General features: G+C 42.9%; 2 protein-coding genes across 9 annotated transcripts in view; one reads left to right on the forward strand and one right to left on the reverse strand.

The window, feature by feature from the left end:
- Positions 1 to 441: 441 nt before the first annotated feature.
- On the reverse strand, positions 442 to 8,404 carry PEX11A (peroxisomal biogenesis factor 11 alpha). Of its 2 annotated transcripts, XM_005653526.4 has the most exons (3): positions 8,231 to 8,404; positions 5,540 to 5,655; positions 442 to 2,851 (listed from the first exon to the last, which is right to left on the reverse strand). In XM_005653526.4, the coding sequence occupies exons 1-3, from the start codon at positions 8,284 to 8,286 to the stop codon at positions 2,280 to 2,282; spliced, it is 744 nt and encodes a 247-aa protein (XP_005653583.1). In that variant the 5' UTR covers positions 8,287 to 8,404; the 3' UTR covers positions 442 to 2,279. The 2 variants fall into 2 exon arrangements, with proteins under 2 accessions (XP_005653583.1, XP_005653584.1); XM_005653527.4 differs by lacking the exon at positions 5,540 to 5,655.
- Positions 8,405 to 8,463: 59 nt separating this feature from the next.
- WDR93 (WD repeat domain 93) overlaps positions 8,464 to 23,695 on the forward strand; it is a 52,428-nt gene continuing 37,196 nt past the window's right edge. For 4 of the 7 annotated variants that reach the window (XM_013997115.3, XM_084968611.1, XM_084968609.1 and 1 more), the window contains exons 1-4: positions 8,464 to 8,504; positions 13,076 to 13,447; positions 14,337 to 14,529; positions 16,761 to 16,825. In XM_013997115.3, coding sequence (XP_013852569.3) covers positions 13,121 to 13,447; positions 14,337 to 14,529; positions 16,761 to 16,825 — 585 coding nt within the window. In that variant the 5' untranslated portion in view covers positions 8,464 to 8,504; positions 13,076 to 13,120. The remainder of the gene's footprint in view (positions 8,505 to 13,075; positions 13,448 to 14,336; positions 14,530 to 16,760; positions 16,826 to 23,695) is intronic. The other 3 variants (XM_021098963.2, XM_084968610.1, XM_084968612.1) reach the window with 1 other exon arrangement.

Here is a 23,695-nt window from a genome sequence, read left to right on the forward strand (position 1 = left end):
TAAAGGAGAAAGACGCACAAGGAAGGAGGTAGCAGGGCACCTCGAAGGTTTTCACAGATTCCAGTGGGGGTGGCACTTCCCAGACTCTCCACCACCCACCCCACCTTGTAGAGGACAGACCTACCAACACGGACACTACTGTAACATGCCATGGCAGATTCAAGGCAGAGTTCTCCAGGCAGACGGGAACACACTACTGACAGGGCATCAGGGGACCCTCTCCCGGGTAGCAGTCTGGATGAGATGGTCTTAGAGGTCTCCGTCTACCTGGACATCCCACATCTAAATCCTCTTCATCCTCCTCATCAGCTTGCACCTTCCAACCGGGGGCTCATTTTACCAGAGCTCACTCTACCAACTGTGTAGATGCTGATTAAGTTTGGATCCTCCTGTTTTTAACTCTTCTCCATTGTAGAACACATGCACAGATACGTGAGGACATTCTGTCTACAAGTTTATTAGACATCGTTAATTTATTACAATAGAAGATCTGGGCAAAGTAAAAACAGTTAAATTTTTCATTTGCCAGGGCTTTGCTAGCAGCTTTCATTTCTCTTAAAATTCCCCAAATGTTCTTTCTCAAATCCCATTACCTTGAGTGGTCACTTGAAAAATAGAGATCCAAGGACCTGAGTCTACTTTTTAAGAATCTCAATTACAATTTTTTTTTTTGTAAGAATCTCTATCACATTCATGGGAAATTTATTCAGTGCACATTTCTTTTCTCATTTCCATTCAGATAAATGTGACGGCTTTACTGGTAGGACTGACACTGATCCCTTACCTGATGGTACCCTATTTCTTTCTCTCACTTGCCTCAAATTAAGAGGATCTGCAATCAGAAATAAGACCCCAAAACCCAAGACAGAAAGGAGGAACATAAGTGGCACTGACTCAGTATTCTACTGTCCCCTTCACGAGCCCCTCCTTGCTCCTTCCTGCCTCCCCAACCACCCTACAGACATGAAATCTGATTTGTCATAGAACATTACCACCCTCCTACTTTTGTAGTCTTCTTGAAGTTGTGTTTCTTGTTTTTTGCTTTTTATGGCCGTACCTGTGGCATATGGAATTTCCCAGGCTAGAGGCGAATCGGAGCTACAGATGCCGGCCTACACCACAGCCACAGCCACGCCAGGTCCGAGCTGCGTCTGTGACCTACACCACAGCTCACGGCAATGCTGGATCCTTAACCCACTGAGCAGGTCCAGGGATCAAACCTGCGTCCTCATGGATGCTAGTCTGGTTCTGTACTGCTGAACCATGATGGGAACTCCCGTGAAGTTACTTAATTGTACAATTTTGATGAAAATGAATGTAGAAGTGCCCAAACTGTTATAGGGCTTAAACTGAACAATCCAGTTGATGGATCTAGATCTAGTTTTAATTTTTGTAGAATAGAATATAAACCACTCACCAACAAAGGGTCTAAAAAAGGCTTTTTGCACAGGATTCTGGAGAGTCTCATACATCCACTCAATCGGGAAGGCAGTATATGGGGGAAAGAGCACTGGATTGGGAGTCAGAGAAGTGAGGTTCTGCCCTCAGTTTTAACCTCTGCCTCCTCATCTGTCACAGGCACCAACTGTGACTTTCCATTTTATTTTGACCTCAAGTCATTTTTATCTGCTTCCAATTTTTTGTTTTTTCACTGTGTTACCTAAGGATCAATTTATACCATGAAGGTGCCTGATGCATTTGATTTGACTTCTGGATACAGGAAGGACAGGAATACAGTGATGTAAAAGCCAACAAGTTAAGAGGCTATAAGCTCAGCTCTCCTCCATCCTGGCACTGGCAGCTATGGAGGAAGGGGGGGTAAACCACCAGAGAATAAAGGGCCGCTACTAGATCTGAGAGAGGGCTGTGCATCACATCTAGTGTAGCTATGCAAAAGTAGGCGGGTACATGGCCCCAAAGTCACTGCATATTAGGGTCCACTTGTTAGGTTGAATCTTTTTCAATTTTTCTCTTTCAATTTTTATTTATTCAGCAACTACTAAGTTCCTCCTATGCACATAAGAGATGCTCAATAAACGTTAGATGAAGGAAAAATACTCAGAAGTTCAGACGTCACTCCAGCACTCTAGAACACATATAAATCATGCTCTCCCCTCCACCATTCTTGGCTTCACCTCTGGTCACATCACAGGTCACAAACTGGTCATGTGAGTAAGTCCTTAAACACAGTATGACATGACTGTGCCTTAATGCAAATGTGCATTCCACTAACAGGTTGTCTTTAAAAAGCAGATACCAGTCTTCAGCCTGAAACCACCTCAGTGGATCTTCAGCTTCATCTGAGGATACGCCAGGGTGATGATGCCTGCTAGAGAGGACACAAGACCTCCAAGGCCTATGATGCCAGCATTGGACTTATAGATCCCCAACTGGTCCAAAGGGTTCAGGATATCACAGAAGTTCTTCACTGTGTCCAGGAGCAAGGGAGGATGCTTCTTCAGAGACCGGAATAAGAGAAGGAGAAAGGACTGGAGCCATTCGGTTTCCTCATCAGCCACGCTGTACCCAAAAGGATCCTGGGTGGGTGATTTCTCCCTCTTTGCCCTGTCGTGGGCAACCTGCTCCATCTGCAGGGAGATTTCATACAGATCCCTGACCAGGCTCAGCAGAAGGGAGGAGCAGTAATAGCGAGCAGCCCACACTTGCCATGTCTCTTTGTTTATGCCAGAGGTGATCCCTATGCTCTTCACAAAGAGGATGGTGTCACAGATGAAATAACCCACGCGGTTCAGGCTGGCTAGTGTTAGGCAGAAGCGGGGCACCAGGTCAGTGGCATGAATGCTCTCTCGAGTCGCCTGTAGAGCATGTACCACATTGCCTACTCTGAACCCTGCAAGAAGAACCCATGACAGTTAACAGTTATTTAATGGGTAGGTAATAGGATTTTATAGGCAGAATCTCTGCATCGGGAGTTAGGTCAGTTGTTTTAACAGCTGACTCATCTGAAGCTCAGCCTTTGCTCAAGAAAGGAGAATTTTACAGTCTGTTAAGGATACCTAAAATGATCCCGGAAGGCAAAAAAGACAGGGACTCGTTAAACACTGCCTCCATTTCACTGACTACATTCACGAGGACTTACAATACACCTTAGGTCAGGTCAGTCTTCAGTGTGGATTGTTATATTTGAATATTACTTCTTTAGCATGAAGGTACTACTATAACATGAACTCAGATGCAACATTCTACACTTTTATTTACTTTCCAGTGAAAAGACTGCTTTAAAAACAAAAACAAACAAACAAAAACCACACCATTGTCATCTTGCCCTTTCTTTTCTTTTTTTTTTTTTTTTTTTTGTCTTTTCTAGGGCCGCACCAGCAGCATATGGAGTTCCCAGGCTAGGGGTCCAATCAGAGCTGTAGCCGCCGCCTACGCCAGAGCAATGCGGGATCCAAGCCGCATCTATGACCTACACCACAGCTCACAGTGACGCCGGATCTTTAACCCACTGAGCAAGGCCAGGGTTACCCGCAACCTCATGGTTCCTAGTCGGATTTGTTAACCACTGCGCCACAATGGGAACACCTATCTTGCCATGTCTCTGCTCCAAACCCCCTTTGGCTCCCTACTGTCGAAAAGACAAAGTAGAGATGGTAGAATTTAGTGGACAGCACAACTAATAATATTGTCACATGTGACTCCTAGCTGAATTAAACCAACCGTCACAAGGGCATGTCCTTTATCTGATGTTGTAATTCAATTAATCAGGGACAGCAGCAATCAACCAATATTTACATAGTACTTTCTCAGAAACAGTTATAGTCCTAAACATTATGGATGATACAAATGAAGTATCTTCCTTAAAGGACTCTATCTTAGACTCAGCAAATGCTCAGAAGTAGCTACCCTCAGGAAACTTACAATCTCAGAAAAATCTTTGGTAATTAATTACTTTATTTATTTATTATTTTGCTTTTAAGGGCTGCACTCGGGGCATAAGGAAGTTCCCAGGCTAGGGGTTCAATCGAAGCTGCAGCTGCCAGCCTACACCACAGCCACAGCAATGCCAGATCTGAGCCGAGCCTGTGACCTACATCATAGCTCACGGCAATGCCGGATCCTTAACCCACTGAGCGAGGCCAAGGATTGAATCCGAGTCCTCATGGATCCTAGTCAGGTTTGTTGGAGCTGAGCCATGACAGGAGCTCCTGTTTGGTATTATTTTATCAAAAATAACACAAAATATGTAATGAATAATCCTGGGTTCTACTTTTGGCTCTTCCACTAACTGGCCGAGTAACCTTGGCTACGTCATTTCTGGACTTTAGAGACTAGTGACCTTTAAATTAAGGACCTTTGAGCTCCAACATTCTAAAGAGAACTTCTAATCTCGGCTTTCTAAGCCATCCAGAAAAGCTCACCCCGCCCTCTGCTTGACAATTTAAGTGTTTTCTCCATCAAACCAGTTTCTTCATTGATTCTCCAATACAATGGTTTGCTCATAACAATTCTGAGCCTTCACTAGAGGAAACCACCCTTCAAGAATGTTCTCCTTCCTTCTCCCTTTTGCCACACCTCAATTTCTACTTCCTCAAAACACCTTTCTTTTTCTCTACCCCAACCAACATATTTGGTACTAAATTTTATATGATTATACCATGTCATCTTAGGTGTCTCATAAGGCTTAGTACTATATCTTTATGAAGTAGGTACTTGAAAATAATTGATCAACATCTGATTTCTACATTGCAGGCCTCTGCTTATCTGATTCTCATCAACGAGGAGTTAAGCATGCAATTGCTATCAGAAGTATGAGATTTTTCCAGTATGCATTATCATTATTATTATTTGTTTTTTTTTAGGGCCAAACTCGAGGCCCTATGGAGGTACCCAGGCTAGGGGTCAAATTGGAGCTGTAGCTGCTGGCCTACACCACAGTCATAGCAATACCAGATCCGAGCTGTGTCTGTGACCTACACCACAGCTCATGGCAACGTGGATCCTTAACCCACGGAGTAAGACCAGGCATCGAACCTGCATCCTCATGGATGCTAGTCATTTTTGTTTCCACTGAGCCATGACGGAAACTCCCACATTATTATCAAAGTGAATCAAATGAGTACAAAACACTGATCATTTTTTGCCTTGAACATGAAGCAACCCCACAAATGACTTAAGAAAATGTATCCATCCATTTCCTCTAGCAGTCCTTCAAGAGAAGAGGAAAAGGCCAGGGTTCAAGCATACAGCAGTTCTGTTCTTCCAGGGCTCCCAGAGCCAGGAGCTTAGGTTAATGTTAGGGATTACCAGAACATTTTGTGATTCTAAGAACTAAAGGTGAACTCACACACTGTAGGTCCTTCTGGCTATGATTAAGCAGAAAGATGTGGAACACAGGACAGTGTTTGTGAACGGTCAACCTTTTTGGCCTGACATTTTGTGAGGGCAGCCTTGCTAGTGAACTTCATCAATAAACTTGACTGACTACAAATCAATGATCTAGAAAGTATTTTGTGCATTACAGGATCTGAAGGTGCTACACCAGGAGCCACTGTCCCTCAAGGGACAGGGTACTTACATTTACGGCCAGTGCTCACACTGGCCTCCAGTTTCTTGAGCTTCATTACCACCTTCTCTTTGTCAGCTTTAGGCTCTAACAAATATCTAAGCAACATGCATGTGTACTGAGTGGCTCTGAAATGGAAAAAAAAAAAAAATGAGGAGAATGATTTACAAACCAAATAAAATTCATGAAGTAAGGGAAGGAGAAATGTGTCTTGCTAAAGGCAAAGTTTCCAGAACAATGTCTCAAGTAGCAGCTCTTACAAGAGCAAATTTTTCAACAGTCACCCCACAGGGCCAAAAGGTAGAACATGCAATGGAAACGCCACACAGAGGTAACACAAAGAGAATGAAAAAGAACTCTGCAATAACACACTCAAAAGGCCTTTGGCTGGCACAGAGAATGGAAGATAATCAAAGCAGTAAATTGCACAAAGATCTACCTCATGTTAATTCTGCAAAGATCTTTACTTATTTTCTCCAATGTAAATTTCTAAAAGATTTTCAAATTTCTAAAACAGATTTTTTTTTTTTTTTTACCAACTGCTTATATGACAGGTCACACATTCAAACCAGACCCAGTGAAAAGGTCACAGTCTGAGTATTGCTTAACTTTTATAAAAGGTCCAAATACACACCTATACACAAATAAGTATAGATTTGTCTTTTGAAACTAATTAGTGACTAATTAGTGCAGTTCCCATCATGGCTCAGGAGCAGCCCTAGAAAAGGCAAAGAGACAAAAAACAAAACAAAACAAAACAAAAAAAACCACTAATTGGTATTTTATATAAAATACAAACTCTTGTTTGATAATAGTAAATGTCCAATAAAGTGATTATTGTCATGAGTACAAACAGCAATGCCTTACCAAGAAACATAAAAAAATGAAAAATTTTTTTTTTTTTTGTCTTTTTGTTGTTGTTGTTGCTATTTCTTGGGCCGCTCCCGCGGCATATGGAGGTTCCCAGGCTAGGGGTTGAATCGGAGCTGTAGCCACCAGCCTACGCCAGAGCCACAGCAACTCGGGATCCGAGCCACATCTGCAACCTACACCACAGCTCACGGTGCCGGGTCGTTAACCCACTGTGCAAGGGCAGGGATCGAACCCGCAACCTCATGGTTCCTAGTCGGATTTGTTAACCACTGCGCCACGACGGGAACTCCAAAAAATGAAAATTTTTATACCACATAGTCAAACATCTAAATGCATTTGGCAGTCTAGTAAACCAAGTAGGCAGGTGCTTGTAGTCTATAATCCCGTAACTGCATTTGAAACCCTTTATGCCATAAATACTACTCCCAGTAAAAATGTGGCACATTTTCCAAAGTGGTGAACTGTGACTGAGGGTGAAGTAAAAAGGAACAATCTCTCTCTCTCTTCCTCTTTTGGTATGCTTCTTGGCTAGAGAGCTCAAGCTGCTCAAGTCAATGAATCCCTCTTTCTCAGATGAGGTCTAAAAACAGAAATGTGTCCAAAGACAAAGCACTACTTTATGAATGCCAGTCTGTTCATAGAAGCTGTAGATCACCAAGTAGATTAGGAAATGAATGGCAGAGATCTCAGATCATGCTAAATAAGTACATCCTAAACAATTATTTATTAACCAACTTCACTGATAAACTTTGCAGGTATATTCTGAGTACACTGGAATTGTAGGCTTTGATTTAATGAAGCTTATAATAGAATGCAACCATTTTGAAAATCTATCAAATTAACCAGGAAGGTAGTATGGCTTGGTAATTAAAGACGTGGGCCCTGGAATCAACTGCGTGCTTTGAAATCTCTCAGGTCAACCATTTAGTATCTATTAACCTCCTGCTTCAGTTTCCCCTTTCTTGAAATGGGGATGATTTAGAGAATTTAATTTCCTAGGGTTGTGTTGAGGGTTTAAGGGGTTAATAGTCGTAACATACTGAGAACAATATCTGGCATAAAGTCGGCTTTCAAAAGTTTCATATTTATTGGGGCTACTATTGGCCTGGGTGTCGTAGCAGTTGTATACCCAGAAGAAGGAAAAGCTGTTAAATCAAACTGCAACTGTAATAATTTTTTTTATTATTGAGCAAAACTCAACTGAATTTCTAAACGAAACATTATGAATTAGCATTAAAAGTGCAACCTCCGTTCAATATTTTCAGTAGCACAGCGTGTGCCTTCGAGGTGCTGTCAGTTCTTTCTCCAGCTCTCCACCCTCTACTTTCCACAAAACCATTTCACACATGGTATCTCAATGACAGGACAAGAATGGAAGATAAATAAATGCATTTTTATTCTCCCCATAAGAAGTTCGTGGGGTCTTCGAAGTTACAGCCATGTATGGTAGGCTTCCCTAGACACAGATGTCAACCCCAAGTTTTTCTTCAATAATTCCTCGGAAGAATAATCATTCCCAGTCTTTCTCAGGTTAGGAGAAAAGGGTTGGTTGGCTGGTTTAACACAGCCATCACTCCCGAGAGGGCTGCGGGGTCAGGCACCCGGGCTTTGGGGCGACAGGTTCAGGATGTGAAGCGATGCGTTCGGCTCAGCCCCTTTGAATTTAGGGTGAACAGGGGTTCCAGGACTACATTCCCTGCAGGGGCCGGCAGCGTCCTTGCTGCTTCCGTCCGCTGGGCCACGATCTCCTCCCCAGGTGCCGGAGAACATGAAGCCGAGTCCGGGGTGGAGGGATGGGGCCCGGGTGGAGGCCGCAGGCACCTGACTCACCTGAAGAGCCGGTCCCGGCCTTGGGTCTGGTTGGTGAAGCGGATGAAAGCGTCCATGGCGCCCGGCCCAAGACCATGCGTCGCACTGGGCTGTGTCGCGCGAATGGTCAGGGGCGGCCGTCGTCGGGTCCCCGCGGGAAGGTCAGTCTCCGCCGGCCCCAGGGACCGTCTCTCCGCCCCCGCAGGGGCGGGCGCCTATTCGAAACAACGACTTCTCGGGCTTCCGGCTGGGCCGGAAGTCGTGGTTACTAGGCAACATCAAGCTGCCAGCCCAGGTGAGAGAATCGTGGCTTCGGGCTTCCCGGGCTGCGGCTCCCGGTGGACTTCCACTTACCTTTGGGATCTCCTAGCAGGGGGAGCCGGGCTAGAGAGGGCCGGTCTCCAAGCCTCAGAAGGCCCCGGGGCGGCCTGCGCCTCCCGGCAGATCCTGGGTACCCAGGTTCTCCCGCGGAATCCCTAATGGAGATTCCCCTGAGTTTTCACTTGCGGATTGAAAGGCCTGGTCATTTCCCAGCTCTTTGCCTCCGCGTCCCTTGAGCAACACAGCTCCACTTCTGGGATAGGAAATGGTTAGAGCAGAGTTAAGCCAATGCTTGGAATGTATTTTTAGCATGAGAACTGGGTAAATGAGAGAACTTTCTGTTGGGATTATTTAACACTGCCAGAAGAGTGCTACCTGAGGAAATTCTCAAAGATTAACATGAACAAAATGGGGGCAAAAAGAGATTAAAATGAAACTGCACAGTTGATGGAACTTGGCCTCTGTCCACAGGTAGAAACAGTAATGTGGAGTCAGAGTTTTAGGTGAAGGAGAAAAAAGTTGCTTTTATTGCTAGGGGTCCAATCAGAGCTGCAGGTGCCAGCCACAGCCATAGCCAGGAGGGATCTGAGACACATCTGCAACCACACCAAAGCTCACAGCAACACTGGGTCCTTAACCCACTGAGCGTGGCCAGGGATCAAACCCAAATCCTCATGGATCCTAGTGAGGTTCCTTACCACTGAGCCACAATGGAACTCCTGTTTTTACCTATTTTTGTGACTCATTTTTTCCCCTTTCGTTGGCTTATTAGCTATAACTCTTTGTTTTATTACTTTAGTGGTTGCTTTAGGATTTATAATATGCTTTTGTTTTTGTTGTTGTTGTTGTTGTTTTTTGGCAGAGACAGCATGCAGAAATTCCCAGGCCAGGGATTGAACCCATGTCATAGCAGTGACAACCCTGAGTCCCTGTTGTTCTACATATGTTCTTAACCCCACGTTACATTATTATTTTTGTTTAAACATTTTAAATATCTCTTAAAGAGATTTACATAATAAGAGAAATTCTTTTATATTTACCTACATATCTATCATCCAGTGCTTTTCATTCTTTTGTTTAGATTCACATTTCTCTCTGATGCCTGAAGGCCTTTCTTTCACATTATTGTTGCTTTTTTTTTCTTTTTACGGCTGCATCTGCAGCATATAGAAGTTCCCAGGCTAGAGATTGAATCGTAACTGCAGCTGCCAGCCTATACCACAGCCACAGCATTGCCAGATCTGAGCTGCCTCTGCAACCTATGCTGCAGCTTGCAGCCATGGCAGATCCTTAATTCACTAAGTGAGGCCAGGGATTGAACCCTCATCTCATGGATACTGGTTGGATTCTTAACCCTCTGAGCCACAACAGGAACTCCCTTTGCATTAGTTCTTATAATGCTGATCTGCTGCTGCTGAATTCTTTCAGTTTTTGAATGTATAATAAGTCTGTATTTTACCTTCATTTATTGAGATACGTTTTTTAACCTAGAATTCTTGATTGACAAATTTTTTCTGTTAATACTTCACTGCCTTCTCACTTGCAATGTTTCCTTCAGGAAATCTGTTGTTCTTTGTTCCTCTGTAAATGTCTTTCTATCTCTGGCTGCATTTCAAATTTTGTCTTTATCATTTTTTTTTTTTTTGTCTTTTGTCTTTTTAGGGCCCCACCTGTGGCATATGGAGATTCCCAGGCTAGGGGTATAATTGGAGCTGTAGCCGCCAGCCTACACCACAGCTCATGGCAACACCAGATCCTTAACTCACTGAGTGAGGCCAGGGATCGAACCCACAACCTTATGGTTCCTAGTCGGATTCGTTAACCACTGAGCCACAACAGGAACTCCTCTTTATCTTATCACTAGTTTTGATTATGATGTGCCTTGGTATAAATTTCTTCATGCGTAATTTGCTTAGGATTTGTTTTTCTTCTTGAATCTGTGGGTTTAGAGTTTTCATCAAAATTTGAAAATTTTTGTCCATTATTTCTACAACTGTTTAAAAAAATCTCTTCCCTCATTTGAGGATTTCAATCACACTTATACTAGGCTACTTCAGATTATACCACATGTCACTCTTTTATTTTTTTTCTTTTTTTTCTCTTTGTTTCATTTTATTTCTGTTGCTGTGTTTTTAAGTGCACAAATCTTTTCTTTGGCACATTTAATTTGTCTTGTTTTGAAATCTTTTTATGAATCGAATTCATTGCATTTTTTCATCTGAGACATTGTAGTTTTCATCCCTAAAAGTTCAGTTGTGTGTTTTTAAATATTTCCACATCTTTACTTATCATATACAGCATTTCCTCTTGGTTTTTGGCCTGCTGAGTCTAATATCTGTTAATTATGACTCAGCTTCAAGTGACTGAGTTTTCTCTGTATTATGGCTTGTGGTTTCCTGCTTCTCTGCATGCCAGGTAATTTGTTTTTATTGGATCCTAGGCATTGTGAATTTTACTTCATTGGATGCTTGATCTCTTTGTAACTGAGCAAGGGCTGTTGTGCCCAAGGTGCAGAAAGCCAAACTCTGACAGCAGGTGTTTGCAGCATAGTAAGTGTTTATTGCAGAACCACCAAGCAAGGGAATGGGAGGAAAATCTCAGAACCACTCTGTCTTGTTCTTTGGGTTAGGGGTATTTTAAAGGAGAACAAAGAAACTGGCATTAATCATCATCTTGTGACATTTCTGTGACATGTCTTAATCACAGTTTCGGGAATCAGGATGTCTCTGATTTACAATCCTCTGGTCAGGTGGTCCATGGCTTGGGGGTCTGCGAGCTCATCCTGCCCTGAAGAAACAACCAGAGTGTGTACTTTAAGGATGATGTCTACATGTCTAAGTTTAGTACTTATGATGTTATCAACTACTGCGGTCTTAGTCATCTGATTCTGGGTGATTAGTGTTTAATCAGCACAGGCTTGAGTTCAGAGGAGACATAAAAGGGAATAAAGTTTCAGACAGAAAAATTAATCGCAAACTCAGTAAGGGTACCCTGTGTTAGGGAGCCTAGGTTGCATATTTGTATTCCTATAAGTCTTCTCCAGCTTTGTCTTGGTATATAGTTAAGTTACTAAGTAAGTTTGACCTTCTGACTTCTAAGATTTGATGGGTAATACCAGTACAGTGTTTATTCCAGGGTTAATTTTTCCCACTACTTGGCTAGACTCTTCTGAGTACTCTAGCCAGTGTTTGTGAATTAGGAGCTTTTCCCATTCTCACTAATGGAAACAGTTGTTATTCCCAGCCTTTGGTGAGTTCAGCTTACTGTTCCCATGATTATTCAGGCGGTTCTTTCCTCTCAGACCCAGACTCACCTTTGCACTGGAAACATCACAGATGTGCTCCAGCGGGTAAGAGAAGATGGTGGGAGCAGAGCCTTTATATGACGTCCATGGATCCAAGACACTCTGACAGTGCAAGACCCTACTCCACTACCTATTAAGCATCTTAAAATCTACCCTGTGTTCCACATTAAATGCCTTTTTAAAACTGTAACATTTGAAAGCCTTTTTTTTTTTTTTTTTTTTTTTTTTTTTTGCCATGCCTGCAACATGCAGAGGTTCCTGGGCCAGGGATCAAACCCATGCCACAGCAGCAACCCAAACCGCTGCAGTGACAACATGAGATCCTTAGCCCACTGTGCCACAAGGGAACTCCTGAAAGTCTTAAACATTATGCACACTCAGAGTGGAGCCAATAAGTTGATTTGGGTTTTTTTTTTACTCAATATTTTTTTCGAGTCTCAAACATTTCTTGAAAAATCTCATAGGCTCTGGGCACTGTGCCTATAGAGCCCCTGGATGGCAGCAGCGGGACTAGAAAGGAAGGAACAAATTCAACAGTGAGAGTTGGAAGTACTTGAGTTACACCTTATTATTTTTTTTTTTTTTTAGGGCCACACCTTTGGCATACAGAACTTCACAGGCTAGGAGTTGAATCAGAGCCACAACTGTGCCACAGCCACGCAACGAGGGATCCGAGCCGCATCTGCAACCTACATCAGAGCTCACGGCAATGCCACATCCTTCACCCACTGAGGCCAGGGATTGAACCCTGGTCCTCGTGGATACTAGTTGGGTTCATTAATCTCTGAGCCAGGATGGGTACTCCGTACTTGAGCTACATCTAATTGGAGGTGAGGGAAAAGGAAGTGCAAAAGTCATGGCTCCTAACCCAGCTGGCTTGAGCACAACCGTTTGCAGAGATGCAAGAGCCAGGAGAAAGCATAAGTTGTAGGAGAAAAGGCGTATCCTCTTTGGTCCAGAAAGACAGCCACTCTCTCATCGGGAAGTGAAGAAAGGCAGTAAGGATGCCAAATTTCTTTCCTTCCCTCATAGCACACGTCATCCTGGGCTGGCCTTGAAGATGTAAGCAGTCAGTACCTATCTCGGCAGATAGCCTTAGTAACATGAAGAGCATCTCTTGACAATGTGCTAACAATCATGTGATAAATAAGGAAGGTATCAGTCTCTAGAATAAATAGCTCCCACAGACTCTTGTGCCAAGGAGAAAATAGCTGTCCTTTGTAACTTATCCTTTTTCTCAGAGTACCTTGGCTTGCTTCCTTCATCAGCCTTTCCGAGTTTCACCGATGTTTCCAGCACCACCTTCTGCCATGACAGCTCCCAAAGGAAGTCGAACCCAGAAGATGAAGCTGCACATTTTTACACGAAAGGGGACCCTGGAGGTACCCTCCCCCACAGAGGAGGACTGGTCTAAGGATGATGAAGAGGATTACATCTTCAAGGGTCCAGATCAAGAGCTGGATTCCTTACCTCAGCCTTATCGAATGATCAACAAGCTGGTGAACTATCTGTTTGACTGTTCATGGGAAATTATTGAGGAGAGGGACAAATCGAGGAAAGCTGAGCTCAGCCGGATCCAGCCCACCATCTACCCTCCACTGATGGAGAGCAAGGTATGGAGCAGCTGACCAAGAGCCCTTGTTTCTCAGTTGAGTGTTGATGCATGAAAGCATCTGATCTAGGGAAGGACTCCTACCAGGAACCCTCACTCAGTAAGACAGGTGCATAGTTGAAAGATGATGGGCCTGCTGATGCTGATTAAAATAGATTTAGTAAATGCCTGAGGTGGTTGTTCTGGTTCATTAAAGAGTATACAGTTATGGGAGTTCCTGTTGTGATGTGGCGGAAACAAATCTGGTATCCAAGAGGATGCAGGTTTGATCCCTGGCCTCCCTCAGTGGGTCTGGGATCCAGCATTGTTGTGAGCTGTGGTGTAGGTTGCAGACACAGCTCAGATCCCGTGTTGCCATGGCTGTGGCTGTGGCCGGCAGCTGCAGCTCTGATTCAACCCCTAGCCTGGGAACCTCTATATGCCACACATGTAGCCCTGAAAAGAAAAAAAAAAATTATACAGTTTTATCTTTTACATCCTATTGTTATTTTAAAATCTTCCTGAGTATAATAATCACTCTCTTGCTGGATTGTTGGGAATCTGCCAGGGCATCAGCCATTGTTCTTTCTGCAGGGTTCTAGATGAATAAAACACAGAGAATGGGGTCACTGGTCCACTCAGCACAGGGCCCACAACCATACTTCATGTTGGGATTGAGCACTTTATTCTCAACCTCTTTGCTTTCTCTGGCCCTGTTCCCCTAAAAGTGGAATGCTCTGACTTTCTTGATGCTTGAGCAAGACAATTAGATAGGAACTGTGTTTAGGCATGATACCGTAAGTACAAAGGATTTACATCCCTCTTTGCAAAGTTAGCTCATATTACTTGCAGATGGTGATAACTGAAAGCCATTTCTTTCTTTTTTTTTTTCTTTGTTTTTCTTTTCTCAGCTCAACAAAATGCCACACTGCATGGCTCTTTCCCAAGACTATGTGTTTATTGGAGGAACCAAAGGATTCTCCATCTACAGTCTGTATAATGCTAAACGAGTCTATGCTTGGGAGAAACTTAAGGTTGATGTCATGTCCATCTGGGCCACAGATCTGGGAAGTGAAATACTCATTGCTCCTGTGGATGAAATGGGTATTTGCCCCTCATCTTCCTTTTTAGCCTAGTTTGCAGATATCGGTAGACTGGTGTTCAATTTAATCTCCTTTCCAGGCATGGGAGGCGCCAGACATGGAGAGTCCTCCATGGCCACACAGTATTAACTAATATCTGCAGGACAGTCTGGTGTGCCAGGCACTGTTCTAACAATTCACATCCCATTTAACCCTCACGACAGCCCCTGGAGGTAAATAGAGTGTTTTTCAGAAGACTAGACAACCGAGGCATGGAAGTTAAATAACTTACTCGAGCCCACGCAGGAAATAAGGGGCACAGGCAGGATTTGCAGCAGGCAGTATGGCCCTGGAGGCCACACCCTTTCTGGCACTTAGCAATCCAGCTGCTCAGATAAGCCAGAGTTGCTTTATTTTCTCTTGGCCTAAGGATGAGCCAGGCCTGAGGACCACAGTATAGAGAACTATGGACCATTCCTGGATCCTGTTTCTGCAGGAGAGTGGCTCCTCCAGTTGGCATTTTAGGAAGAACACCCTGATAGTGTTTGAAAAAGTAAAAAGGAGAGGTTGAGAGACCAGGAAGAGCTAGTGCATCTGATGAGGGTAGGAATTACCAAAGTCTGAACCAAGGCGGGGGCTGTTAAAATGAAAAGAAGGAGTTCCCGTCGTGGCACAGTGGAAACGAATCCGACTAGGAACCATGAGATTGCGGGTTCAATCCCTGGCCTTGCTCAGTGGATTAAGGATCCAGTGTTGCCGTGAGCTGTGGTATAGGCCACAGACACAGCTCAGATCTCGCATAGCATGGGCCAGCAGCTGTAGCTCTGATTGGACCCCTAGCCTGGGAACCTCCACATGCCTCTGCTGTGGCCCACCCCCCAAAAAAGCAAAATAAATAAATAAATAAAAGATAATAACATTAAAAAAAGATAGATTTGCACTTATCACCCTGCATTATATCTAGTTGGTTACATATCTGTTTGAGTTTTGTGATGAATTTGAGAGCAGAAATTGTCTTGGTTGTCCCAGCACATTCATGGTCCTGGAGCAGATATACCATGAATGTTTATTGGGTTGAGTTAGACTTGTACCCACAGTGGGCCAAATACCCCTACAAGGTCTGTATTATGGCTTTAGGGGCAGGTTATGAGTGTCTGGGAGGCACCCAAAGAAAGAGGCAAGAAATCATGGTGGGTGATGATCATATACTGGAGCCCTTAGGTTAGATGGGAATTAGAATGACAGAATTACTTACTGAGGAGTTCTGGTTGTGGCGCAGTGGAAAGTAGTATCTATGAGAATGCTGGTTCAATCCCTGGCTCGCTCAGTGGGTTAAAGATCCAGCATTGCTGTGAACTATGGTGTAGGTCATAGATGCCGCTCAGATCCCAAGTGGCTGTGGCTGTGGCGTAGGCCAGCAGCTGTAGCTCCGATTTGACCCCTAGCCCTGGAACTTCCATATGCTGAGGGTGCAGGCCTTAAAAAAAAAAAAAAAAAAAAAAAAAAATCAAACAAACAGATTACTTATTGAATAAAAAAAAAATAACCGCATAAGGAGCTTTTTGGGGTTTGAGAGATGAGGCACATAGAAGAGTAAGATATGATCCTTTCCCTTGAGAATCTGTACATTTGCAGGAGGAATAAAAGACTCAGGAAGCAGCTGGCAAACAATGGGAAATGCTGCTGGAGGAGATGCTAAAGCAGGTGGATAGAAGTCATGGAGATTGGTGTGGCCAAAGTGCTTACATGAGGATTCTAGAAGAGGTGGGGCCGGGGTGGACAGAGAGGACTGGGGAGGGAGAATAATTTGAACATTTCAAGTAAGAGGTAGAAACAAGGAGAACAAGGTGCTCCTGGGCAGTGGAGGGGCCAGGGAAGAAGCCTAACATTGCATGAACTTAGAATGGTATTTCAGAAAGTCAAATATAAAATTCCAGTTTTTGGAGTTGCCATTGTGGCACAGAGGAAACAAATCTGACTGGGAACCATGAGGTTTCAGGTTCTATCCCTGGCCTCGCTTAGTGGATTAAGGACCTGGTGTTGCTGTGAACTGTGGTGTAGGTCGAAAACATGGCTTGGCTCCCACATTGCTGTGGCTGTGGTATAGGCTGCAGCTGTAGCTCTGATTGGACCCCTAGCCTGGGGAATCTCCATATGCTGCGGGTGTGGCCCTAAAAAGAAAAAAAAAAAAAAATTCCAGTTTTTCTTTAGCTCAACTGTCGGTCTTCATTCTTACTTATTTTTCTGTTTCAGGTATCATTAGACTGTTTTATTTTTATAAGGATGGTCTTTATCTCATCAAAGCCATCAATGAAGTGGTAAGCTCCTGTTCTTTTATCTATAGCTGTGCCCAAACTGTAGTAAATCATGTTCATTTCAACATGGAGATCAATGACAACCATTCTAGAGTAAAGAGAAACAGAGACCTCCCTGGCCCGAAAGCCTTCTCCAAATAGCCAATTAAAAGATCCCTCAGTATCAGAGGGTACATGCTGGATGCCTTGGATTTACTTATCTTGTTGTCAACAGAAGAAAATTACCAAGGAGCTCCAGATTGAGTACCAGACCAACATATCTAATAACTACTCACAAGTCCCTGAATTTTCGGCTGCGCCTCACATCCAGTTCCTTTGTCTGTGCTGTTCCCTCTGCCTAGAATGCCCTTCCTTGTCTCCCTACTTACTATGTGTGCCCCTTAAATGTCTCTCATTCTTTAAAACTAGCTCAGGGAGTTCCTGTTGTAGCTCAGTGGTAATGAACCTGGATAGTATCCCTGAGGATGCAGGTTCAATCCCTGACTTCACTCAGTGGGTCGGAGATCCGGCGCTGTGGTGAGCTGTGGTGTAGGTCACAGATGTGGCTTAGATCCTGAGTTGCTGTGGCTGCGGTGTAGGCAGGCAGCTGCAGCTCCAATTTGACCCTTAGCCTGGGAACTTCCATATGCCACACATGTGGCCCTAAAAAGCAAAAAACCAAAACCCAGCTCAGATATCTCCTCTAGATACTTTCCCTGATTGACCCAAGAGGAGCTAATCTCTTCGTTCTCTGTGCCACCAGCATGTAGGACAGAATTGCTATCACAGTTTTCTCCACTTTCTGTACTTAGCTGTTTGTATGACTGCTTCTTTTCCTGGATGTAAGTTCCTCCAGGGCAGGAGACATGCCTTACTCACCTGTGTTTTTCTGGTTCTTAATACATTGCCTATGTACTATAGGTTCTTAGAAAGTGTTTTTTGAATTAGTGAATCCAAAAAAGGAAGGTATTGCTCAGAGTATATTTTTAATCGGAGTTTGTTTTGTAAAAAAATATTATTGATGAGTATCAAAGAAATTCAGTGGGGAAAGAGTATTTTCAACAAATAATGCTGGAATGCTAGATAAACAAATGGGGGGATGCATCTCAGCCCTATTTCATACTATATATAAAAATTAATTTGAGATGGATTATAGGCCTAAATGTAAAGGCTAAAAACATTATCCTTCTTGAGGAAAATATTTTTCTAAACTTGGGGCAAAGATTTCTTAGGACATAAAAAGCACTAAACATAAAAGAAAAAAAACACTGAAATTGGACTTATCAAAATTAGAAACTTCTCATTCTGCACACCATATACAAAAATCAACCTAAAATGAATCATATATCTCTACAAAAAATCTAAAATTATAAAACTTCTAGGGAGTTCCCGTCGTGGCACAGCAGAAATGGATCTGACTAGGAACCATGAGATTGCGTGTTGGATCCCTGGCCCCGCTCAGTGAGTTAAGGATCCAGTGTTGCCATGAGCTGTGGTGTAGATTGCAGACGCAGCTCAGATCTGGCATTGCTGCGGCTGTGGTGTACGCCGGCAGCTACAGCTGCGATTAGACCCCTAGCCTGGGAACCTCCATATGCCATGGGTGTGGCTCTAAGAAGACAAAAATAGATAAATAAATAAATAAAATAAAACTTCTAGAAGAAAACATAGGAGAAAGTCTTTGTGACCTTGGGGTAGGCAAAGATTTTTTTAAACTATAACACCCAAAACGCAGTCCATAACAAGAATAAAACTGATATATTAGACTTCATCAAAATTAAAAACTTCTCTTCTGCAAAATACACTGTTAAAAGAATAACAAGGCAAGCCATAGACTGGGAGCAAATACTTGCAAATAACATCTGTGATAAAGGATTTGTATCCAGAAGTTATAAAGAACTCCCCAAACTCAAAACTCAAAACTAAGAAAACAACCCAATATTTAAAAACTAGTCAAGATTTTGGAAAAAAAAAAAAAAAAAAAAGGACAATTCACCAAAGCATATATATGGAAGATAAATAAGATGTTCACCACCATTAGTCATTAGGGAAATGCAAATTGAAATCACAAACTATTATTGCACGTGTGTTTGAATACCGAAAACCAAAAAGACTGAACATACCAAGTGTTGGCAGAGATATGGAGCATCTGGAACTCTTGTACACTCCTGCTGGTGAAGCATGGCACTACAACCACTTTGGCAAGTTTTTTTGGTTGTTTTTTGTTTTTTGTTTTTTGAGTCAAGGAATTCTCCAGTGGCTCAGCAGGTTAAGGATCTGGTGTGGCTCCAGTCACTGCTGTGGGTTCAGTCCCTGGCCCTAGAACTTTTGCATGCCGCAGGCATGGCCAAAAAAATAAAAATTAAAAAGTTAAACATCCACTTGCTGTATGATATGGCCATTCCATTCCTAGTAATTTACCCAAGAGAAATGAAAGCATATCTCCATACAAAGACGTGTACCTGAATGTTCCTAGCAGCTCTATTTGTTATAGCCAAAACCCAGAAACCACCTGATATCCATCAACATAAGAATGGATAAGCAAGTCATGGTACATACTGCTCAGCAGTCAAAAAAGATGCACATAACAACATGGATAAGTCTCAGAATAATGCTGAGTGGAAAAAGTCATAAAAAGGAATATCTAGTGACAGGAAACACCAGTTTTTGCCTGGAGTGGGTTGAGAGAGGGGTGGCGGGGAGGCTTACAAAGGGGCAGGAGAAAAGTTTTGGGGGTGATCGATGTGATCGATGGAAACTACTGCTCATTTCAAGGGGTATACATATGTCTAAATTAATCAAATGGTACACTTTGAGGGGGGGCACTGGAGGTGTGCCTATGAGACATGCGGAAGTTCCCAACCCTGGGGATCCAACCTGTACCACAGCAGTGATCTGGGCTGCTGCAGTGACAACGCCAGATCCTTAACCAGTTGGGCCGCAAGAGAACTCCCAAACTGTACACTTAAACATGCACAGTTAATTATGTTATCACATCCCTCATAAAGCTGCTAAAAAACTTCTACTCATCAAAAGATGCTATTAGAATTCGATCGGTATCAGGGCCAGAGAGCGGACCCCAGAGAACTTGAGAAAGCCCACCATTCCCCTGTCTAGTGACCCTCACACCCCAGGAGGAGCCGCAGCTGTCACGGCAGCCCCAATCACCATGACCACAACCCTGAGCAAGGAGGCAGAGGCCCAGCCACCCACTGCTCTCTGTGCTGCCCACGCCTGCACCATTCGCTCAAGGAGTGTCACCTGCTGGTGGGACAAAGAGGTCATGGCAACAAAGGTTTAGGGAACAGTTAGATGATTCCTTCAAGTAAGAGTTAAGTTTTCACTGACAGTAAGGACATCAAGGAGGATGTATTTGGGCAGCAGACTTCCATAAAGAGTAACCCCAGGACGTGCCTTTGCTGTGTAGGAGATGGAGGGACCCATGGCGTGTGGCATTGTTGAAGGAGAAAGGATGCAGAGGTCGCTGATGTTACAGGCCCTGTATGATTCTAATTACATGACATTTAAGAATGAGGGAAACTAAGCTGTGCTGGTGAGGAAGAGCAGAATGCTGGTGGCCTATAGAGGTATAATTGACTAAGATGGAGCACTAGGGAACTTTCTGGGGTGATGGTAAGGTCCTATACCTTGACTGTGTATCAGTTACACAAATGTATACATCTGTCCAAACTCACCAAGTTGTACGTTTAATATCTGTGCCTATAACTGTTTTGAAATTCATTGCCTTTGGAAGCTGCTAGGGTACAAACTCAATACTCTGAAAACTGATTAGGGAAAGCATCAAGCATTTATCTTGACTTTTCAGTATCAGCTGTATTTCAGGGTAATCAAATAGTTGATGGTGGAAAAAGAGAAGGATTTTCTTTATAGAAAAATTCTAACAAATGCAGAAGGAATGATATAATTGGGATATCTCAATTTGGTAGCCTATTTCTAGAGTAATGGTATAGGTAATGGCCTTCAATGGTTGATGGGGAACTTTATTTATTTTTTATTTTTTTGTCTTTTTAGGGCCACACCCTCGACATATGGAGGTTCCCAGGCTAGGGGTCAAATCAGAGCTACAGCTGCCGGCCTATACCACGGCTGCAGCCACGGCAATGCCAGATCGGAACCGTGTCTGCAACCTACACCACAGCTCATGGCAGCGCCAGATCCGTAACCAACTGATTGAGGCCAGGGATCGAACCCGCAACCTCATGGTTCCTAGTCGGATTCGTTTCCACTGTGCCACAATGGGAACTCCTGATGGGGAACTTTATAACTGACAAGCCAGGATAACAGCTGTTCTCAGTGATCAATAATGTGGCTATTATTAAAAGAAAGAACAACTAGCTATCATTAATGAGCCTTCTGACGTAAGGCCAGAGGGAAGCACTGAACACCTGTGATTAGTCTTTTTTTTTGGGGGGGTGGCGCTGTCTTTTTAGGGCCGCACTCGTGGCATATGGAGCTTCTGAGGCTAGGGGTCGAATCAGAGCGGTGGCCACCAGCCTACACCAGAGCCACAGCAATGCCAGATCCTAGCTGCATCTTCGACCTACACCATAGCTCACGGCAACAATGGATCCTTAACCCACTGATCAAGGCCAGGGATGGAATCCACTACCTCATGGTTCCTAGTCAGATTCATTTCTGCTGCGCCTCACAGGAACTCCCAGTCTTGCCTTTTGTTTTAATTGGACCTAAGTCAAATTAAACCTCTAGATGTAGTTTCTACTTTACTGGAAAGAGAAGGGACACAAGGACATGTTTAACAATGCAATCAGTCTAATGTAGAAAGTGAAAAGTTCTATAGGACAAAGGACCCAAATAATTCAACAACCACAAAAAAGGCAAAAAGAAAAACAAATGGGTTAACAGCTATAAATTAAGAGAGACTTAAGAGATAAATTGACAAATTAACTAAATACAATATGTGGACTTCATTTGAATCCTTATTTGAATAAATCAATTGTGGAAAGATATTTATAAGACAACTGAAGAAAACTGAAAACAGACGAATTAATAAGTTATAGGGGATAAACAACAAAGTCCTACTGTATAGCACAGAGAACTATATTCAATGTCCTATGATAAACCGTAATGGCAAAGAATATAAAAAGTGAATGTATATATGTATAACTGAATCACTTTGCTATACAGCAGAAATTAACGTAAATCAACTATACGTTAATAAAAGAGGAATTATTGTTAATCTTTTAGGTGTGATTAAATAAAAATACTTAATGAAGTTGGGAGGTAATAAAACAACATTTGCCATAGATATATATATTTTGTTTGTTTGTTTGTTTTGTCTTTTTAGGGCTGCACCTGCAGTATCTGGAGGTTTCCAGGTTAGGGGTCTAATCAGAGCTACAGCTACCGACCTATACCACAGTCACAACAATGCCAGAACCGAGTCACGTCTGTGACCTACACCACAGCTCACGGCAACACTGGATTGTTAACCCTCTGAGCAAGGCCAGGAGTTGAACCGGCAACCTCATCATTCCTAGTCAGATTCGTTTCCACTGTGCCACGATGGGAACTCTTTTTTTTTTTTTTTTTTTTTTTAAAGGGCCGCATCTGCTGCATATGGAAGTTCCCAGCTAGGGCTCAAATGGGAGCTACAGCTGCCTACCACTGCCACAGCAACCCAGGATCCAAGCTGCATCTGCAACCTACACCATAGCTCACAGCAATGTCAGATACTTAACCCACTGAGTGAGGCCAGGAATTGAACCCACATCCTCATGGTTACTGGTCAGGTTTGTTACCTCTGAGCCACAATGAGAATTCCACATTATACTATTTTCTGCCTTCATGTGTGTTTGAAATTTTTATAACCCACAGGTTGATATTAAAATAAATACATTAAAAATGTAGAAAAAATGATCACACTACCCAAGGCAATCTACAGATTCAGTGCAATCCCTATCAAAACACTAATGGCATTTTTCATAGAACTAGAACAAATAATTTTAATATTTGTATAGAAACACAAAAGATGCCAAATAATTAAAGCAATATTAAGAAGAACAGAACTGGAGGAGTCACACTCCCTGACTTCAGACTATACCACAGAGCTACAGTAATCAAAAGAGTATGGTACTGGCACAAGGACAGAAACAGGTCAATGGAACAGGATAGAAAGCCTAGAAGTAAACCCACGCACCTACAGCCAACTAATCTATGACAAAGGAGGCAAGAATATACAATGGAGAAAAGACAGCTTGTTCAATAAGTGGTGTTGGGAACACTGGACAGCCACATGGAAAAGAATGAAATTAGAACACTCCCTAACACCATACACAAAAACAAACTCAAAATGGATTAAAGACCTAGATATAAGACCAGACATCATAAAACTCTTAGAGGAAAACATAGGCCAAACACTCTCTGACATAAGCGACAGCAACATCCCAGATCCACCTCTTAGAGTATTGACAGTAAAAACAAAAATAAACAAATGGGACCTAATCAAACTTCAGAGTTTCTGCACAGCAAAGGAAAGCCTAAACAAAATGAAAAGACAACCAACAGAATGGGAGAAAATCTTTGCAAATGAATCAACTGACAAGGGATTAATCTCCAAAATTTATAAACACCTTCTGCAGCTCCATACCAAAAAAACAAATTACCCCATCCAAAAATGGGGAGAAGATCTAAACAGACAATTCTCCAAATAAGACATACCGATGTCAAAAAAAAAAAAAAACACATGAAAAGATGTTCAACATCACTCATTCTTAGAGAAATGCAAATCAAAACCACGATGAGATATCACCTTCCACCAGCCAGAAGGGCCATCATCAAAAAGTCTACAAACAATGAGTGCTGGAGAGGGTGTGGAGAAAAAGAACCCTAGTACACTGTTGGTGGGATTGTAAA

This window comes from Sus scrofa, chromosome 7 (assembly GCF_054392235.1).
Source record: "Sus scrofa isolate SSC_HxYL_T2T_F1_AM1 chromosome 7, Sscrofa_HxYL_maternal_Yorkshire_Landrace_v2.0, whole genome shotgun sequence".
NCBI lineage: Eukaryota > Metazoa > Chordata > Mammalia > Artiodactyla > Suidae > Sus > Sus scrofa.